The sequence below is a fragment of the Gadus chalcogrammus genome, chromosome 13, assembly GCF_026213295.1.
Source record: "Gadus chalcogrammus isolate NIFS_2021 chromosome 13, NIFS_Gcha_1.0, whole genome shotgun sequence".
NCBI lineage: Eukaryota > Metazoa > Chordata > Actinopteri > Gadiformes > Gadidae > Gadus > Gadus chalcogrammus.
Genome location: NC_079424.1, coordinates 13,928,395 through 13,945,182, shown reverse-complemented (window position 1 = coordinate 13,945,182; position 16,788 = coordinate 13,928,395). Strand labels below are relative to the sequence as shown.

At 44.1% G+C, this 16,788-nt stretch overlaps 1 protein-coding gene across 1 annotated transcript in view; it reads right to left on the bottom strand.

Annotated features, from left to right (window-relative positions):
* Positions 1-209: 209 nt before the first annotated feature.
* LOC130401972 (potassium voltage-gated channel subfamily D member 3-like) overlaps positions 210-16,788 on the bottom strand; it is a 55,656-nt gene continuing 39,077 nt past the window's right edge. Inside the window, exons 2-6 of the mRNA XM_056606027.1 lie at positions 15,446-15,608; positions 11,940-12,041; positions 3,437-3,529; positions 1,074-1,360; positions 210-444 (exon numbers count right to left, since the gene is read on the bottom strand). Coding sequence (XP_056462002.1) covers positions 210-444; positions 1,074-1,360; positions 3,437-3,529; positions 11,940-12,041; positions 15,446-15,608 — 880 coding nt within the window. The remainder of the gene's footprint in view (positions 445-1,073; positions 1,361-3,436; positions 3,530-11,939; positions 12,042-15,445; positions 15,609-16,788) is intronic.

Sequence of the window (16,788 nt, the reverse complement as noted above, 5' to 3'; positions counted from 1 at the left end):
CTTACAGAATACGACAAGTTCACACCCCTAATACTTTCTTCCTCTATGCCGCTTCCTCTTCCACCGCCACAGCGACCTGCTGGTGGCTGACGGCACACAGAGACACGGGACCCTGTTGAGCCAATGCTAATGATATCTTGGGCTTCACCCTCACCCCCACCCCCCCTGGTCTCTGCCTCCCCCTGGGGGAGAGTGATCGAGTGGGGGAGTCACAGGGCGGAGACCTTCACTATGTGGGAGCTGCTCATGGTTTGGATGCTGGGTGGGGCCTGGGGGGGGATGGGAGGAGGGGGCGGCCGGCGCTGGTGGGGGGCCCCGTGGAGGCCGTCTCCCTCCGGGGTCAGAGCCGGGGGCGTCTGGAGGCTGATGATCGCCGTGGTGACCTGGCCCCGCCGGCAGTTGACCCGGCCGCCGTCCTCGGCCTTCTGGTTCAAACTGCTGCGGCTAGAGGGAGGGAGGGACGGACAGACAGAAGGAGGGAGGGAGGGATGGAAGACGGAGGGAGGGATGGATGGACAGACAGATGGACATATGGAGGGATGGATGTATAGAGGGATGGATACAGACAGATGGATAGATGGATGGATGGATGGATGGAAGGACGGATGGAGAGATGAAGCAAAGGATGGATGATTTGATGAACAGACAGACGGATGAGTGGATAGATGGATGGAATTAAAGGTAAAAGACAACCAATATAAGTCAAGGCAAAAAACACCAAGGTTCCTCAGTTCCAAGGTCAAACTAAATATGTTGGTGCTGCCCCACAACTAAAGATTTTCTCTTCACATTTTAAATGTAATTATTTCAATATTTTTTTTCTGATTGGCCAAATGACGGCCAGACCGTGACTGCTGGTATGAGAAAAAATAATTAACGAAAAAAGAATTAATAAATAGTTGAATTCAAAATGTAAAAAATTCAAAATAGACAGGCATGAAAACAGTGCCCTCAAGTGGCAACGTTTGGTACTGTTAAAGCTATCTCGAATAGTGACTTGGGGAAAACACTTTGTCACAGCGATGTTAACAGTAAAGCAACCCCGAGCCAGGCTGATGTTCCACACGTCCCACCTGGTCTTGTGTGACGCGGGGTCCACACACTGTATATGAATGGCACTGAGCTCCTGTAGGGGACCCCGCTGTGGGTGGTGGTGGTGGTAGGGTGGCTTTGAACCTGGGCTGGGGCCCGGGTCTGGCTCCGGGAGGGCGGTGTTCTTCCTCCGGGCCCTGCAGCCGCAGCAGGTGGAGGTGGACTCTCCGTGGCTGGAGGAAGGGGAGGGGCTTGGCGAGGTGTAGCTCTGCAGCGCCGTCTCCAGGTTGTTCTGCTCGAACGCCTGCTCATCCACAAACTCATGGGCCTGGGGGGGAGAGAGGTTAAGAAAGAGAGAGGGAGAGAGAGGGGGAAGATATGAGGATGATGTAGAGACAGACCAGATGCAGTCACCAAGAGAAGAAGCCCTCTTATAGGACGTATGTGAGCTGTTTCGGAGAAACCAGGTCAACATGCTTATGCTGAATGTCCTCCAGGTCGTAGCCTTTCACATGTGACTCCTAGGGACCATTATTGAGTGCACGATTACTATAAACCAGTTTGCTCCAAATCCTATTTAAATAAGTGTTTGTTTTATTTCAATATGTTTTTGGCCTTAACTATCCAGAACTGTTGGAGTGAGATAACTGAGAGAGAGAGAGAGAGAGAGAGAGAGAGAGAGAGAGAGAGAGAGAGAGAGAGAGAGAGAGAGAGAGAGAGAGAGAGAGAGAGAGAGAGGAGAATATGAAACAAACAAAGTAATTGATCATTTTGTTGTGCAAGTGCATAAGTATAATAGGATTAGTGGGGTTAGTAGCCAGTTACTTTGCCCACATCGTGCACAGACTGCTTCTCCACACAGGGCATTATGTCCGACCACCTAGGGATGTGGTCTGGATCACTGGATCACAACGGGAGCTAAATCTGATCTTGGACTGGCCAAAGCTGACAGTGCGGAAGACAGCAGAAGCATCTGACCTGGGATCAGTTTGTACTTATAGAGCTCTAGTCATAGAGAATATCTCTGCAAACATATCACATCCTTTCAGAAGTTGCAAGGAAAAAGTCAAACAGTAGATGTATAATGTTCCCAATTCACTAACTGCAGAATTTGACGAGGAAAGAATATGAAATGAGGGAAATACTATTTTTGGTTTTTCGCAGGGACAAATCCTTGAAATGCATTTTCTAGTCAACATTATTATAAATAGGGGTGCACATAAATGGTACACAAGTAGGAATGCTCGCCCATAATCAGGGATGAGTAACGTCACTTTTGTCACTAACACGCCTTTGCATAACTAACCGTCAGGTCATCAAAACAAAACTACACGTGTATTTTGTCACCACTTAATGGAATAGACTGCTCTGGGAGATGTCCAAAAATTGAAATACATTGAACAGCTACTTTGGTGTTTGGCCACCTGCAAAGAAAAGGCAATAGGAGCTGGAGCAGAAGAAAATCGTTTTTTCCGAAAAGCGGATCCAAGATGTTCTGTGGCCCAAAACGAATGATGAGCGCACTGAAACGTGGTGCAAAATATGCCGCGAGCATCCACATCTAGTAGACAAAACAGGTGTGTTTTTCTACAGGTTCAAAAAATTGCAACCACCGACAAACAAGAAAAGAGCAAGAGCACGTTAATGTGCCACAAGCTCTTGCTAATAAACAACGCTACGTGTGGGGTGAGTACCAAACACCATCTCTTGGTACTCACCCTAGTAACTCACAAAAAAAGTTTTTTGCACAACTGATAATAAACATGGCGGAGAATGATAGCCATGTACTGTTTTAAAGCATGAAAAAAATCAGTATAAGTCAAGTATATAAAGATATCCAGGACACCAGAAACACATAAACCCTGATCATTTCTGTTATAAGAGGGGACAGAATGGTCCACTAATTTAAACTTTGAAGCCCACAGCACACAGAGTGCAAATATCATCTCATACTTGTAATGCAACCCAAAAGAGAAACATGATCTAAGTGGCTTGAACAGAGTGCGACAGTGTGACTCTATTTTGTAGCTCACTCTGTTGAGGACTCAAGTCTATTTTGGACACAGAAATTTAAAAAACATTATTTTGCGTTTGTCCTGACAAGGTTGTGTGCTTGAAGGACAAACGTTACGTATGCAAAGCAGAGTAGTTGTCACAGTGACTTGATAACACGGGAAAGTCCCTGGCACACCATCGTGTCATCTTCTTATTTCTAAATTCATGCAAAATACATATTTCTTCAACCCTAAAAATCTTTAGGGTTTCATCCTCTAAACTGTGTCTGAATGCATAATTCCCATTTAGGGATGTATTCACATGCTGCACACACATATGCGTGTGGAGCAGCATGTGTGGCATAAGGGAAGGGGATATGAACTGAACAATGGTGTGGGCGTGTACTCACTGTGGTTTTCTCCAGACAGTACAGCAGGTGGTAGTGTTGACTCTCCAACAGAGACACGCTCTTACTCAGCTTCTGCTCATCCGCCTCTGTGCCCTGGGCGGCCACACACACACACACACACGCACACACACACACACACACACACACACACACACACACACACACACACACACACACACACACACACACACACACACACACACACACACACACACACACACACACACACACACACACACACACATGTTTAGTTAAGAAGCAGATCAGCATGGCCATAGGGTAACTTTTACTCCGGCCTTTGCTCTGAAGGTCACTCTTATTATATTTGACCTCCCACAGAGAGAGATCTGGATCGAGTCTTATTGGATCCATCAGAACTACTTTACTGCAGGACTCCCGAGCAGAGAGCGACAGCATGACGCCTCCTCCCAGGTTGTTACCATGAAATACTGGGTCATGTTTGTTGTTGACTTCCCTCTCATGGTTCACTCTTCTTGTTTGTTTGTTTGCATGTAAATGAAATACAGGCCAATAAGTCATTGCTTTTTGCAAACATGAATTCAGCTCAACTGAATGCTCATTCCCTCTATCTTGCCTGCAGTGCTAATGACTACACTTCACCGAGGCCAACAGCATGCATAGTGACTGTCTGGCTTAACATGGCAGCCACACAATGAGTGTGGCTCTGCTTTTGACAGATACAAGTAAACCAGGCAAGCTTACACACAGTACTGCTTCTGTTGTTATCTGTTGTTGGGTGGCTGTTCTGGAATGCCCAATCATCTCCGCTGTTATTTATCAAAGTGTGGAAGTACACTTTTTTCATTTCTCCTTTCAAGGAAGAAAAGGACTTGTTCAAATGTTGATATTGAATTAGATAAATAATGGTGATAATTAATGACTCAGATAAGGGAAACAAATGACTACTGCAATTTCATGCTCAAATAAAGAGAATGATAAGTGGTGTACACCAGGAAGAGAAATTGTTACAATTTCTTATTTATTTATCTGACTGGCATGCGTTTCTTTGAGGTCCTTTTTTGCCAATGCGACATTGTCCCTGGTCGACAACAGCTCCCAAAATATCACCATCGTCGGACAGACCTTAGTGCCCTAACCCATTCCCCCTCCCCAAACGCCACATGGCAGGTTGACCGGCCCCTGGGACATGTTGTTTGAATTCCAGACACACCATTTCCCACACAAAACCCCCAAAAGTAAAAACCCACAGGCTTGTTATGGCTCTATGTCTCCATTCACGATGACAGGCTGCCACCTGAGAGCACTTCTGATGCAGCGGTGATGTTAGCTTGGAGACCAGGGGACGGCTGTCTCTTGATGTCAGAGGCTGATTTGCTGGTCTCATTTGACGCCCGACCCTGACATTTCCGTGTTGACCATCAGCCCCGGCGGCGGCTATTAGGTCACTGTTTGGAGTCAAAACTATCCTCTTTCTTTTGATTCTCAGGGAGGGATATATGAAACTATAGGATCGGCTAGCCTGGAAGCCCAACACACACAGGCATCACACCTAATGTTGATGTAGCTGTACTTTATGTATAATTGGCCGCCATGCTGTCTGATTGTCTGTCTTTTTATAATTGGCCACCATGATATCTGATTATCTGTCTTTATGTCTATCTGCCAGTATCTGCGTACTTAACAAAATTTAGTAGCACCGCTCCATCAACGCACTCATCCATCCGAGGCAGAGGATACCTGTCAAGTTTTGTTACTGAACTCAGTCTACCATAACCCGTACAGAAACTTTAAAGAACGGTCTGGTCTATCATCCAAAAACAGTGACTCTACAGAATTGAACTGGGCTAACATGTACTCAACCTCAGCACACAGAAGTCCACGGTAAACTGGGTTGACGCGGTCTGCAATTTGTTTAATTGGCATGACATCAACATCAATGCCTTGCTCAATTTCGTAGGTTTGGCTCTCAGAGAACAGGGTGCGATACGAATCAATGAGACATGTGATCTCAGCCTTTTCCGCTTCATTCAGTTGTGAAAGATGCATGAGGGCGGGCCGGCATTTCAGAATGTACGTATGAAGAATGAAGGAGAGACAACAGCTGACTTCTCCATCACATGGAGGAGAGGAGCAAGACAGCACTGGCCTTCAGAAAATCTACAAGGCACATCCTCATTTTCTTTTTGTGATCCAGTTGATTCAGGGGATAAGATGGTCAAGATTACCACACTGATTCTTTATGTTATAAGGGCCTGAGAAGCGAGCATACAATGGTGACCCCTCAACAAGGAGCAGAACCGAGACTTTAACACCCACATCGCATGTGTGTCTCATTCACAGGCACAGTGTAGCCTGTGTTAAAAAAAGCTAATATATTCCAACAGGTTCAGTGTAAAGGAGGAGGTGTCGGTCTGTAACATTTGTTCCCTAGGCAAACTCAAAGGGCCTCTCGCATGATGTCCAAACAAACGTTTTTTGGGGTAAAAACCGAGAGATTCCTGAACCAGCTCTCGGACTCATATAGCAAGAGAGAGACCTTTTCATCCCCATCCCTTTTAAACTCAAGGTAGTAAGCTCAAAAAACATACTTCAGAGTCTGGTTAAATATCTCGACAGCACCTTGAGACTCAGGGGGACATGCACCACAGGGGCAATGAGTGATGCCCAACTGCTGTAGCACTTGCTTTAAGGCTTTTGACATACAGTAAGAGTCCTGATCCGTTGGAACTGTTTGGGCGAGTCCAAAAGTCAAGAATTGCACAAAAAACCTTTACAATACTGGGAACTATTACTATTCCCCTAAGTGGGAGGGCCTCAGTGGGAGGGCCTGATATGAGTGACACCACAAACGATGGTTAAAACGGTTATCAACGCAATCCACTAAAACAATGCTGAAAGGTTCACAGAACGCAGGTATAGGGTGCAAGGAAGCAAGCGGCAAGCTTTGGTTAGGCTGTACTGTCAGCTGGCAAACAGGACACCTTGTGGCCAGAAGACTCTTTGAAATATACTGTGAAGTGTCTTACCAATCCTGACAAGAGCTAGTATCTCTTGTCACAGTGTGACAGTAAGGACCATGTTAGTTACACTAGGACAGTTATCCTTGTCAGAAGTGGCATTAGTTGCCCATCTTGCCCTAAAGCACCACCTTTGACAAAGTAACACCTTTCTTTCATCAATCTCCTCCTCTGGCACCTTTTGGTAAAGGGAGGGTGTCGTGGTTATATTAATCGTTATTTTAATATAAAATTATATACAAATGACATAACTCTTGTTTATATTAGTACTAATCATTTGAAAATGCATTTGTATCCACTCTCCTTGCACCTAGAGCAATTTTCTTAGACATGGCTCTTGAAACAGACATGCTGGGAACACATTAAAGTTACTCCCTAATAACCTCTTATGTTCACCTATTGCTTAACAGCATCACTATCATGCAAGGAAACAAAACTGTTTGAAATAATCTTGTCTAGGAGATCCTTCCAATAGAGCCAAGGCATGAACTGGCACTGGTAAACACATTTAAAACCCACAAGTTCCCTCTCTCTCATTTTCTTCAACGTCGGACACTGAAAAAGGCCCTCGAACTGAAAAATACCCTTCGAACTGCCTTAGCAATGAACTAGGTGAGTCATAGGATCAGTTTTCTGTTTGATTTTATCGCTGGGCCCAGGGAAGAGTGAAGGTAACCACATTTAACCACCTTGTGAACGTGGTACATGGGTCAGCAAGAGCTTATCAGCAAGAATGGCCACTTTCTCCAGAGGGAGATCTTGATTTTCAAGAATGTAAATCGCCACTCTTTCTGGCATACATTCTTTGACAGCTTGACAAAGAACCAAGGTCAAACACATATCTGTTCCCTTGCAAATTCACATGGTTTGAAACTCAACCCAACACTTTAAACAGAAGTGCATTCCTTTTATTTCAAAGGCCTCCCTCTGTATGTAGATTCCCCCCCGGTCCAGCTCTTATTTCTCCTTTTCTGCCCCAGCTCACTTATAGGTGATTTGGGCGGAGCGGGAGGGGAGTCTGTTACAGGCGGTGTTGTGGTTCTGGCAGCGTCTACGGCGGAGGTGACCAGATTGCTGTAATTCTCTGCAGCGGTGATCAGATCCACCTTTATACATTTTCCAAGATGGTCCATGAATTCTTGTACATCTAACACATATTTCGCCCTCATGACTTTGACCTTCAGCTAGTAATATCAATAACGTTACTTGGTGTTGTTTTGTGAGGTGAATTCTAATGTTATTTGTGACTGTTGTTTTTCCATTTCCTGTTTAGTCAAATTTTTCAGGTTGTGATGTACCCTACTAATTAAAGAAATAAGTTGTTTACGAGTCACTTTTTTATTTTAATCACAGCTCTGTTTGATTGAAAGTTTATTTTTTTTCTGTAATGATCGAAGATTCGTTTTGCGCTGTTTGTTACTAGATGTGAAAAGGTGTATGAAAAGAGTCCAATTACCTCTCGGTGAGGAACAATTGTGGTCAACCCTAATTGGCCTGACTCGCACAGGGAAACACATTTATCTTTTTTTTCCATGGGTAACGAAACAACACACACATTCTTCTTCTTCAAGTTTAAACTCTGTCCTCCTCCCACACCCACTCAATAGCAATAGCACGGGGCGGACTGACGCAAATGACAGGAGCATAATTTGATGGTAGGGCTCTGGCAGCCTCATCAACAACGAGGAGAGAGAGAGAGAGAGAGAGAGAGAGAGAGAGAGAGAGAGAGAGAGAGAGAGAGAGAGAGAGAGAGAGAGAGAGAGAGAGAGAGAGAGAGAGAGAGAGAGAGTGAGATGGAGAGGGAGCAAGACAAAAAGAGAGAGCGAGAGACAGAGAAAAAGTGAGACAGAAAGGGAGTAAAAATTAGGAGAGAGAGAGAGAGAGAGAGAGAGAGTGATAGAGGGACAGAGAAAGAAAGAGAGGGAGAGAGAGAGAGAGAGAGAGAGAGAGTGAGACAGAGAGGGAGCAAGACAGAGAGGGAGCAAGACAGAGAGACAGAGAAAAAGTGAGAGAGAGAGAGAGAGAGAGAGAGAGAGAGAGAGAGAGAGAGAGAGAGAGAGAGAGAGAGAGAGAGAGAGAGAGAGAGAGAGGGAGCAAGACAGAGACAGAGCTTGAGAGAGAGCAAAAGTGAAAGTGAGAGATAGAGAGCATGCAGCTTTCTTTGCACCGATAGATATTTATATGATAATTCTAAAAACCACTCAACCCCCTCACACATTAGATTTCCCACTGTACTCCATCACATTTGGGATGGAGTTACTGGAAGCAGGCCCACTGACGCACGAGGGCCATGCATGTTTATTTATATATGGATCGAGAATGGATATATCACCTTATACAAACCACACAAGGTTGTATAAACAGTATGGAACCAGGACATGTTTTCAAAACATATACTATATGAACAACGTAGTGGTGGGAGCAAAGTGGTTTACCATTTGCTACACTTGATATTGCTAAATATGATTTATTCATTCATCCTAATAATAATAACAAAGTGAGACATGATGACAAGCTACCAAAGAAGAGAATACAAGAAGAATGACAAGATTAAAACTTTTTTTGCTTCAAAATTGTATGACTAAATTAATGAAAGTGTTAGCACGACCCAAGCCTCATCTATTACAGAAAAGTAAAAATAATGGCATACCCTTAAATAATGAACCAGCCCAAAACACTTTGACATCATTATCATCACTGGCTGTCGTGTCAGGCTTCCCACGGTCAGCATTTATCTTCCTACTTGAACCAGAAGGACTTTCAATACCTGCTCTCAACATCAGGAGGTCACATTTATTAATGAATCAAATATATAATAACAATATATATATATATATATATATATATATATATATATATATATATATATATATATATATATCAGGAATGAAGTTAAAGTTGTGTTTAAAGTATTAAAGTTAGCTAGACATATGGCAGTATGATATTCTACACAAGCCACATGGGCGATCAAACGGCCAGAATATTAAACAGCTTGTGACTCAGCTGGGAGAGCTAGCCTGGCAACGCTAACTCTAGCTTAGCTAGAAGTGCATATTAACACCCAACTGCAGTTCTTTCAGGGCTGTTCCACTACGCCTTGCTTTCAGGCGAAAAACTGCAAGTCCCAAATGCCTCGGCCATGTCTGGGCACCCGGCTGCCAGAACAGACCAATCAGCTTGGGAAACACTGACCGGCAGGCCCATTCCTCCTCGAACAAGGCCGTACTTCAACAACATTATGCAGTCCAAGCCGCGAGCCTGCAAGGCCAAAGTGAATTCTTGATTTACAGGGCTAATGGGCCTGCAATAAAATGTGTGTCCTCTTACTAAATTATGGATTTCTCATAAGCAGTGATTGAGACACAACCCTTGGGTTTTTGTGATATGGGAATGAAATTAATATCTTATACTAATGTTTGATGCTCCAGTAATTTTAAGACATACTCTCCTATTAAACCCTACTATAACTACTGCAGCCATGTCTTAGCTTGATGTGGTGTCCTCTAGAGAAATTGAGCTTAGCCACTCCAAGGTGAAATAAAACGGTGAATTCGGACCGTTGTACATCACTAATTGAAGTTTTTAACAATGTGAAAGTGTTTTAGGCTGGATTATTACTTCAAGAGAAATACTTTCCTTGTCCGTTCTTCATTATGCATTTTTTTTTATTATTTTTTTTACAGTTTTTGCAAACAGGATCCCAAAATCCTAAACCAAAGCTGAACACCTCCAGTAGGGATGACAGTGAGGGCAAAAGGTCAGTCCCTAGATGAGCTATCAGGATGCTGAAAGGCCGGGCATCTTTAGACAAGTCTTTAAATGGAGGCCAAAAAAGAAAAGCATGCCAAGGGTTAGAGCAATCTGTGCTGATAAAGCACAGAATAAGGTTTACTCTTCCATCATCACCTGTCGGTCCAGCCTAATACAGAGGGTAAGATTGACCGCCTCTCTTGACCTTCTAGAACGTAACAACTTTTACCCTTGCTGGTCAGAACATATTTAACACCACTATCGTATAAACTCTAATTTACCGACCCCCAAAATATATTGCAATGGCTATATCATCCATTATGAATATTTACATTCCAACCATTGACTGGGTGAACACTAAATTCTGATTGCCTAGAGGGGTGTTGATGCACTTTCAATAACTGCATTGCTTTGACGTAGTTGAAATATAATAGCGCGGCTAGAGGGTCATCACCGCTCTATAAACTAATGTGAAACATTTCCTCAACCTCACATCAGCTTGCCAGCATCCTGTGAGCTTTATAACCCTGTTAATTCTCAACATTAGTGTTCTTACCGTGTGGGTATTTTCCCACCGGTGGATGATATTCTGAAAACCCGGCGGTTATCAGTAACACTGTATAATAAAATATATATATCATTTTAAAAAGGAAATTCACAGTGCGTATCTTCACCTGTCTGACTCTGAGCTATCTGCTGTAGGATCCCATCAACTGAAATTTCTTTCCTCATAATTTATGAAGCAAATTACTTTGGTAAAATAAATGTGTTATTTTAAAAACACAAAAAGCGAAACTACAATATCACATATGAGTTATGCTTGGACGTCAGTGCATTTGGATCCAACCATCAATGATCCTACAATCTGTTGCAATCCTACTGTGTTACGCCAGAGACTGAATGTAGCCTAAGAGTTTACGAAGACACACATCTTCCATAGAATGGGATGCAAGGAAGGAGGTTTGGATATTATGGAAAGTGTGTATTCAATTGCATGGCAAAAAATCGCCATGCAATCCCGGAAGTTATGTTTCTACTCTAGCATGGGCCTCCTCACATCTGCTGATGCATCAGAAATTTGCAGATGCAGTAGCTAGATATGATTGAAAGAAATAATCAGCAAATATCTTAGCAACAAGAAGATTGCATGTCTGTAAATATATGTGCAGCATTTATTTGGTTTGGGAAGACTCCCATCAAAAAGTAGTCTGGCTGGCTGGACTCAGACGGGACCAAGGTTAGAATTTTTTTCCGTTGATTAGTCCTTAAAAAGATACCTGAGCAGCAAGTTGACGTTTTCTTTCTATATGATTTCATGTTCGAACTGATTGCGCTCCAGGTCATTAGTCAGACTAATTGTGTTTCCAAGAAGCCAGCAAATAGTGCAAGCTAAAAGTTAACATCTTGAGACAGAATGGCCACAAAATGGGAGTCAAAACCCTTATAATGTAACAGTGGACATGTTCTAAGCAGGATATTGGGCTGTGCGGTCACTAATGAAGAATGTACTCTATGGTGGCTAACCCTCCTCTACTCCACCTCCAGGGATTCATAGCCCCTGTGTCACGCATTATTCTTCGATTACCCTACATCTAGTTGTGGACCATCAATTTTGACACATATATCTAAATATAGATTTTTCTTCTGTCTTATATCATGTCTGTATTATGATGTTGCCTTTGTTTTCCCTTGTGTGTAGTTGTAATCCTGAAAGCACCAGAGTCCCATGAAAGAGGAGCGGGGGGGTCTCTCACCGTGAGCTCCAGCAGCTCGTCCAGCAGACCGCTGCGCTTGCTCTGCAGGAAGGCGTTGGTGCTGCCCGTCTTGGCGATGCGTATCCTGGCCAGCCGAGCTTTCTGTTAGCAGAGCAGGGGGGAAGGAGACCGGGTTCAGAGGGGGAGGGAGTGGGCGGTGGCGGGAGACAGACACGCAGACGTTGAGACGTACGGACAAGAGGTAGAAAGACAGAGGTAGGTGGTTATTAATAGTAATCAATACTTCATCGTACAGTGTTCACATATGGGAGTGCAAGTAGATAGATAGAGAGATGGGTGGATAGCTGGATTGATAGATAATATTGGTAAAAGTAATAGTCAAATACATTCATTCATTCATTTAAAAAACAACAATGTAATAATCAATATATTGTAAATGAATGAATTAAATATATATCAGTTACAACGACGACTACAAAACATTTAAATGTCGGAGTAAAGAATGTGAGAAGTTGTGAGGAACCTCCAACATGCAATCTAAGGCTAAGAGGCTAATGTAAAGAATGGCTGGTTATGCATCTAATAATCCTGAAGTTTGTATGTAATGAGGACTACAACCTCAAATACTACTACCACCACAGTGACATAAAATAATAATGTGAATAATATTTAATCATCATCATAAAAACAAGCTAATCTGAAAAAATATGTAGACTCAGGATATTGCTGTTTCAATTCTCATAATCCAAACCCCAGAAAAGGGTTTCACTGCCCCAAGGACACGCTCCTTTCTTAAGTACTGTGGATTGGATACTTTAAGGACACCCACAATTGTAGCCTCTACTGTTTCCAAAACAGAAACCATTCCTCAGGACAAACAGAGGGCATCTTTGTAATTCATTGCCCCAAAGGTACATTAGAGTTTTACTAGTTTCTCAACCCAGTGTTCCTCCCACACAAACAGCCCTTTTGTATCATTCCACCGCCGTGGCGTCGCGACCCGGCCTCGCTGGGACACGGCCGAGCGGCGTGGCGTACACATTACTCCGGCTCGCCGTCCATCCGGCCGCTGACGGCTTCGGAGGCCGCGACACCACGCAGCCACCGAGCCAACCCCAGATCGCTTTCCTCTTTCCGACCTACCTTTTCATTTCCTCTTTCACCTCAATTTCAATTTCTTTGTCTCCCTCCCCCCCGCCCCCCCCGCCCCCCAATCCGTCAGCGTCCGCTATGCCTCCCCCCCTCTTTCACTCATACTCCCCCATATTTTAGCCACTGCCCGTCCCTCTACCTTTCAATATGTTCCCCATGCTCTCGCTCTCTTTCCTCCCCTCTCTCGTCTCTCATCCCTTTCTCTTCCCCCCGTGCCTTTGGTTTTCCCCCGGTCCATTTCCCCGTCTCTCTCCGTGTTTCTCCACTTGACCCGGCCCCATTACCGGCGTGACCTTATCCCGTCCAGGGCCTCAACACCACTCTCCGCAGCGCCGACAAATAGACTGCACATCAGTGTCGCTGAAATAGCACCAGAAAGAGCCACCGTTTTCTTTTGGTTTCCTGGAAGGATGCTTTTCTCTCTCCACAAGCCACCAAGTGAAGCCAACCGTGGTCTTCACACTCACACGCACACACACACACACACACACACACACACACACACACACACACACACACACACACACACACACACACACACACACACACACACACACACACACACACACACACACACACACACACACACACACGTAAACACAAACACACATATACACACAAACAGATGTGATATTTTTGTGAGGCGTTAAAGGGGTAGTTCGGAATTTTGGACATAGGGCCTGATTCCGAAGTGAGCATTGGTATTCTATATAACTGGAGACAGTTTTAAACACATTTCATTCAGTCCTTCTAGTTGCAGAGTTCGCTCGTGCTAGGCTAGCGCAAGTCAACGGGCAATGCTAGCCTGCTATTAAAAACAGTCGTACCCACTCCACAGTACACCCGAGGTAAATCAATTATAACGACAGACTATACATCTAAATGTCTGTTTATAGAATAATGTTAGAAATAAAACCTGAATCCACTAAAACATATAATTTGTAAATGTTCATGCCTACGTTCAGATCAGATAGTTGTAATCAGGTCAAATTGCCTCGTTCCCTTCCAAATAGCGAGTACGAGCCCCTATAAATATATATATAAATAACAATTTGAGGTAGATATTTGAGTACACTGTCACCCTAATTGGACTACGTCTTTAGGGAAGTTTACTCTCGATGCTGAATTTGAACACATCAAAAACCTGCCATGTAAACAAGTAAACAGGCCTGCCTTTGAAATTAAACAAGTGTTACACTGCTTTAAACCTTGAGGGCAACGTCAGGACTAAGCCAGCCACATATCTCCTCCACCAATCAGTAGCTCTGTCTAATGGCTGCTCTCAGCTCCCCAGGAGAAAGGTCAAGCACTAGCACGTCCAAGTTAACTACTGCAGGTGTGTGTTTGTCTGTGTGTAAATAAGTTTAGGAAGTGGACACGGTATAATGAGGGTTTCAAGGGTAATGATGCTCTATGCTGAGGTGACACACGACTACTTTTCCTTTGGGGGTCAGGTGCATCCATTCATCCTGTCTTTTTTTACCTCTCATGAATAGGAAGTGGGGGAGCACACCATTAAGTACTCTTTTAAACCTGCCGTCATTAGTCTAATAATGTCAGAATATATAAAGCGGGCCAATCTCTGGGTGCTGACCCCTGACCAAGCTCCTCGCTCTAACAACTTCCACCTCCCGTTTAGTCTCCTCAGACGGCAGGCCGCCTCAGGTCATGTGAAGCTATGCTGGTGATCTTACTGCAAAATAAAGCAGGCAGAAACTGATGGGTTTGTAAAGAAATATATAAGTTTAACGCATGCCCAATTCACAGTCGCCACACACACACACACACACGCACACACACACACACACACACACACACACACACACACACACACACACACACACACACACACACACACACACACACACACACACACACACACACACACACACACACACACAGACACACACACTCACTGGCCTGCATAACACCGACACACACACACACACACACACCACACACAGACACACAGACACACAGACACACACACACACACACACACACACACACACACACACACACACACACACACACACACACACACACACACACACACACAGACAGACTTACACACACACACACACACACACACACACACACACACACACACACACACACACACACACACACACACACACACACACACACACACACACACACACACACACACACACACACACAGACGCAGACACTCCAACACACACACACAAACACATTCACTGGCCTGCATAACACACACAGAAACACACACACGCACACACACACACACACATATCTCACAAACATTAGCAAATATGCTCAGACGCTGTGGCTGCACCGTGAAACAAACGGGCACAGAGAGAAGTCTTCCTGTTCCTCCGCGGCGTCGGACGGCTAAAGGTGTTCACCTGTACCTTCTGAGCACGGCGCTTGTCTGCTCTCTGGTTCTGGTGATAGATGCGACTAAAGTTGGAGACGATGACAGGAACAGGCAGGGCGATTACCAGCACCCCACTCAGCGAACAGATGGAGCCAAATATCTTCCCCGCGATTGTCTTCGGAACCATGTCTCCATAACTACCGGGAAAGAGAGAGGGAGAAAGGGGGAAGGGACAGGGAGAGAAAGCAGTAAATCAGTGTGTGGAAATTGACAAAAAAAGATGTGCATGCCAGCGAAAAGAGGCAAGTGACGAAAGGGAAGAAAACAGGGACGATTAAATAGAGAAAGAAATCGTAAGGACCAGATGCTGCACTGTTTTACATATATACAATGCCAGCAGAGCTGTGCATGTGCACCCCTAAATCAAACAATCAGGACTGTAACACACTGTGCCTCCCCTGTCCTTTTCCCAGCACTGCAGCAGCATCTCTGACACACTCTATTTTCTTCACATCCAGCTTCTCTCCTCAAGAGACTCCCTTTTGAGTCCTCCAAAGCCATGGACTTTCCACCAGGAAAGCTACACTAGCCCTTCCAAAAAAGGGATGTTAATGTTGTGGGTTTTAACATTGGGCAGAGAGAGAGAGGGTCACCCCTATCTTTCTCTGCACAACAAAGCCGTGCTTGCAGGAATAACGCCAAGAAGAGCTGACTCTTGGCCCAGGGGTGATTCTCGACACCCGGGCATAAATTATTGGTTTTAGGAATACTGGTTTGGCGTGAGCACCTAACCATGGTGCAATCCTTTAACTAGGTAAAAGAGGTGTCATGGGCAGCTAGTTGCCTTTCTGTATTGATTTGAATAGTTGGATGGATGGAAAGTTTGAGGTGCTGTAGTTAAGATTTTAGAGTTGTAAAGAGAGCAGAAAAGAGTGGAGGAGAGCAAGAATTTGCCAATTAGTTTTCATTGTTTTCATGCCATTTCTTAGATAATAGCTCTTTAATCCTACCTTCAGCACCACTCATTTTCTAAGGTAGGATCATCAACTGTGTTTGACCTCCTGTGTGTAGGCCTATTAGTGGTGCAGGTTTGAAAGGGTTGCATATTTGTCGCAAATAATCTGAAAGATAATAAAAAAAAATCCCAAGACTTAACTTCCTTCCTTCATAACTAGACAAATGTGACTTATTTTGTGAATGAAAAAAATGTTGACACGATTTTCGGGTGCCTCTAAAGACACAATGCTTTGCAACAAAGGAAATACTTTTCTACATTTTTATTAGAATTGTTAGGAAATTGCAATTAATTAAATCAATGATGCTGTCCATGACAGGTTGGATCAGGTTTACTTTTTATCACACTTTACTCTGGGTCCC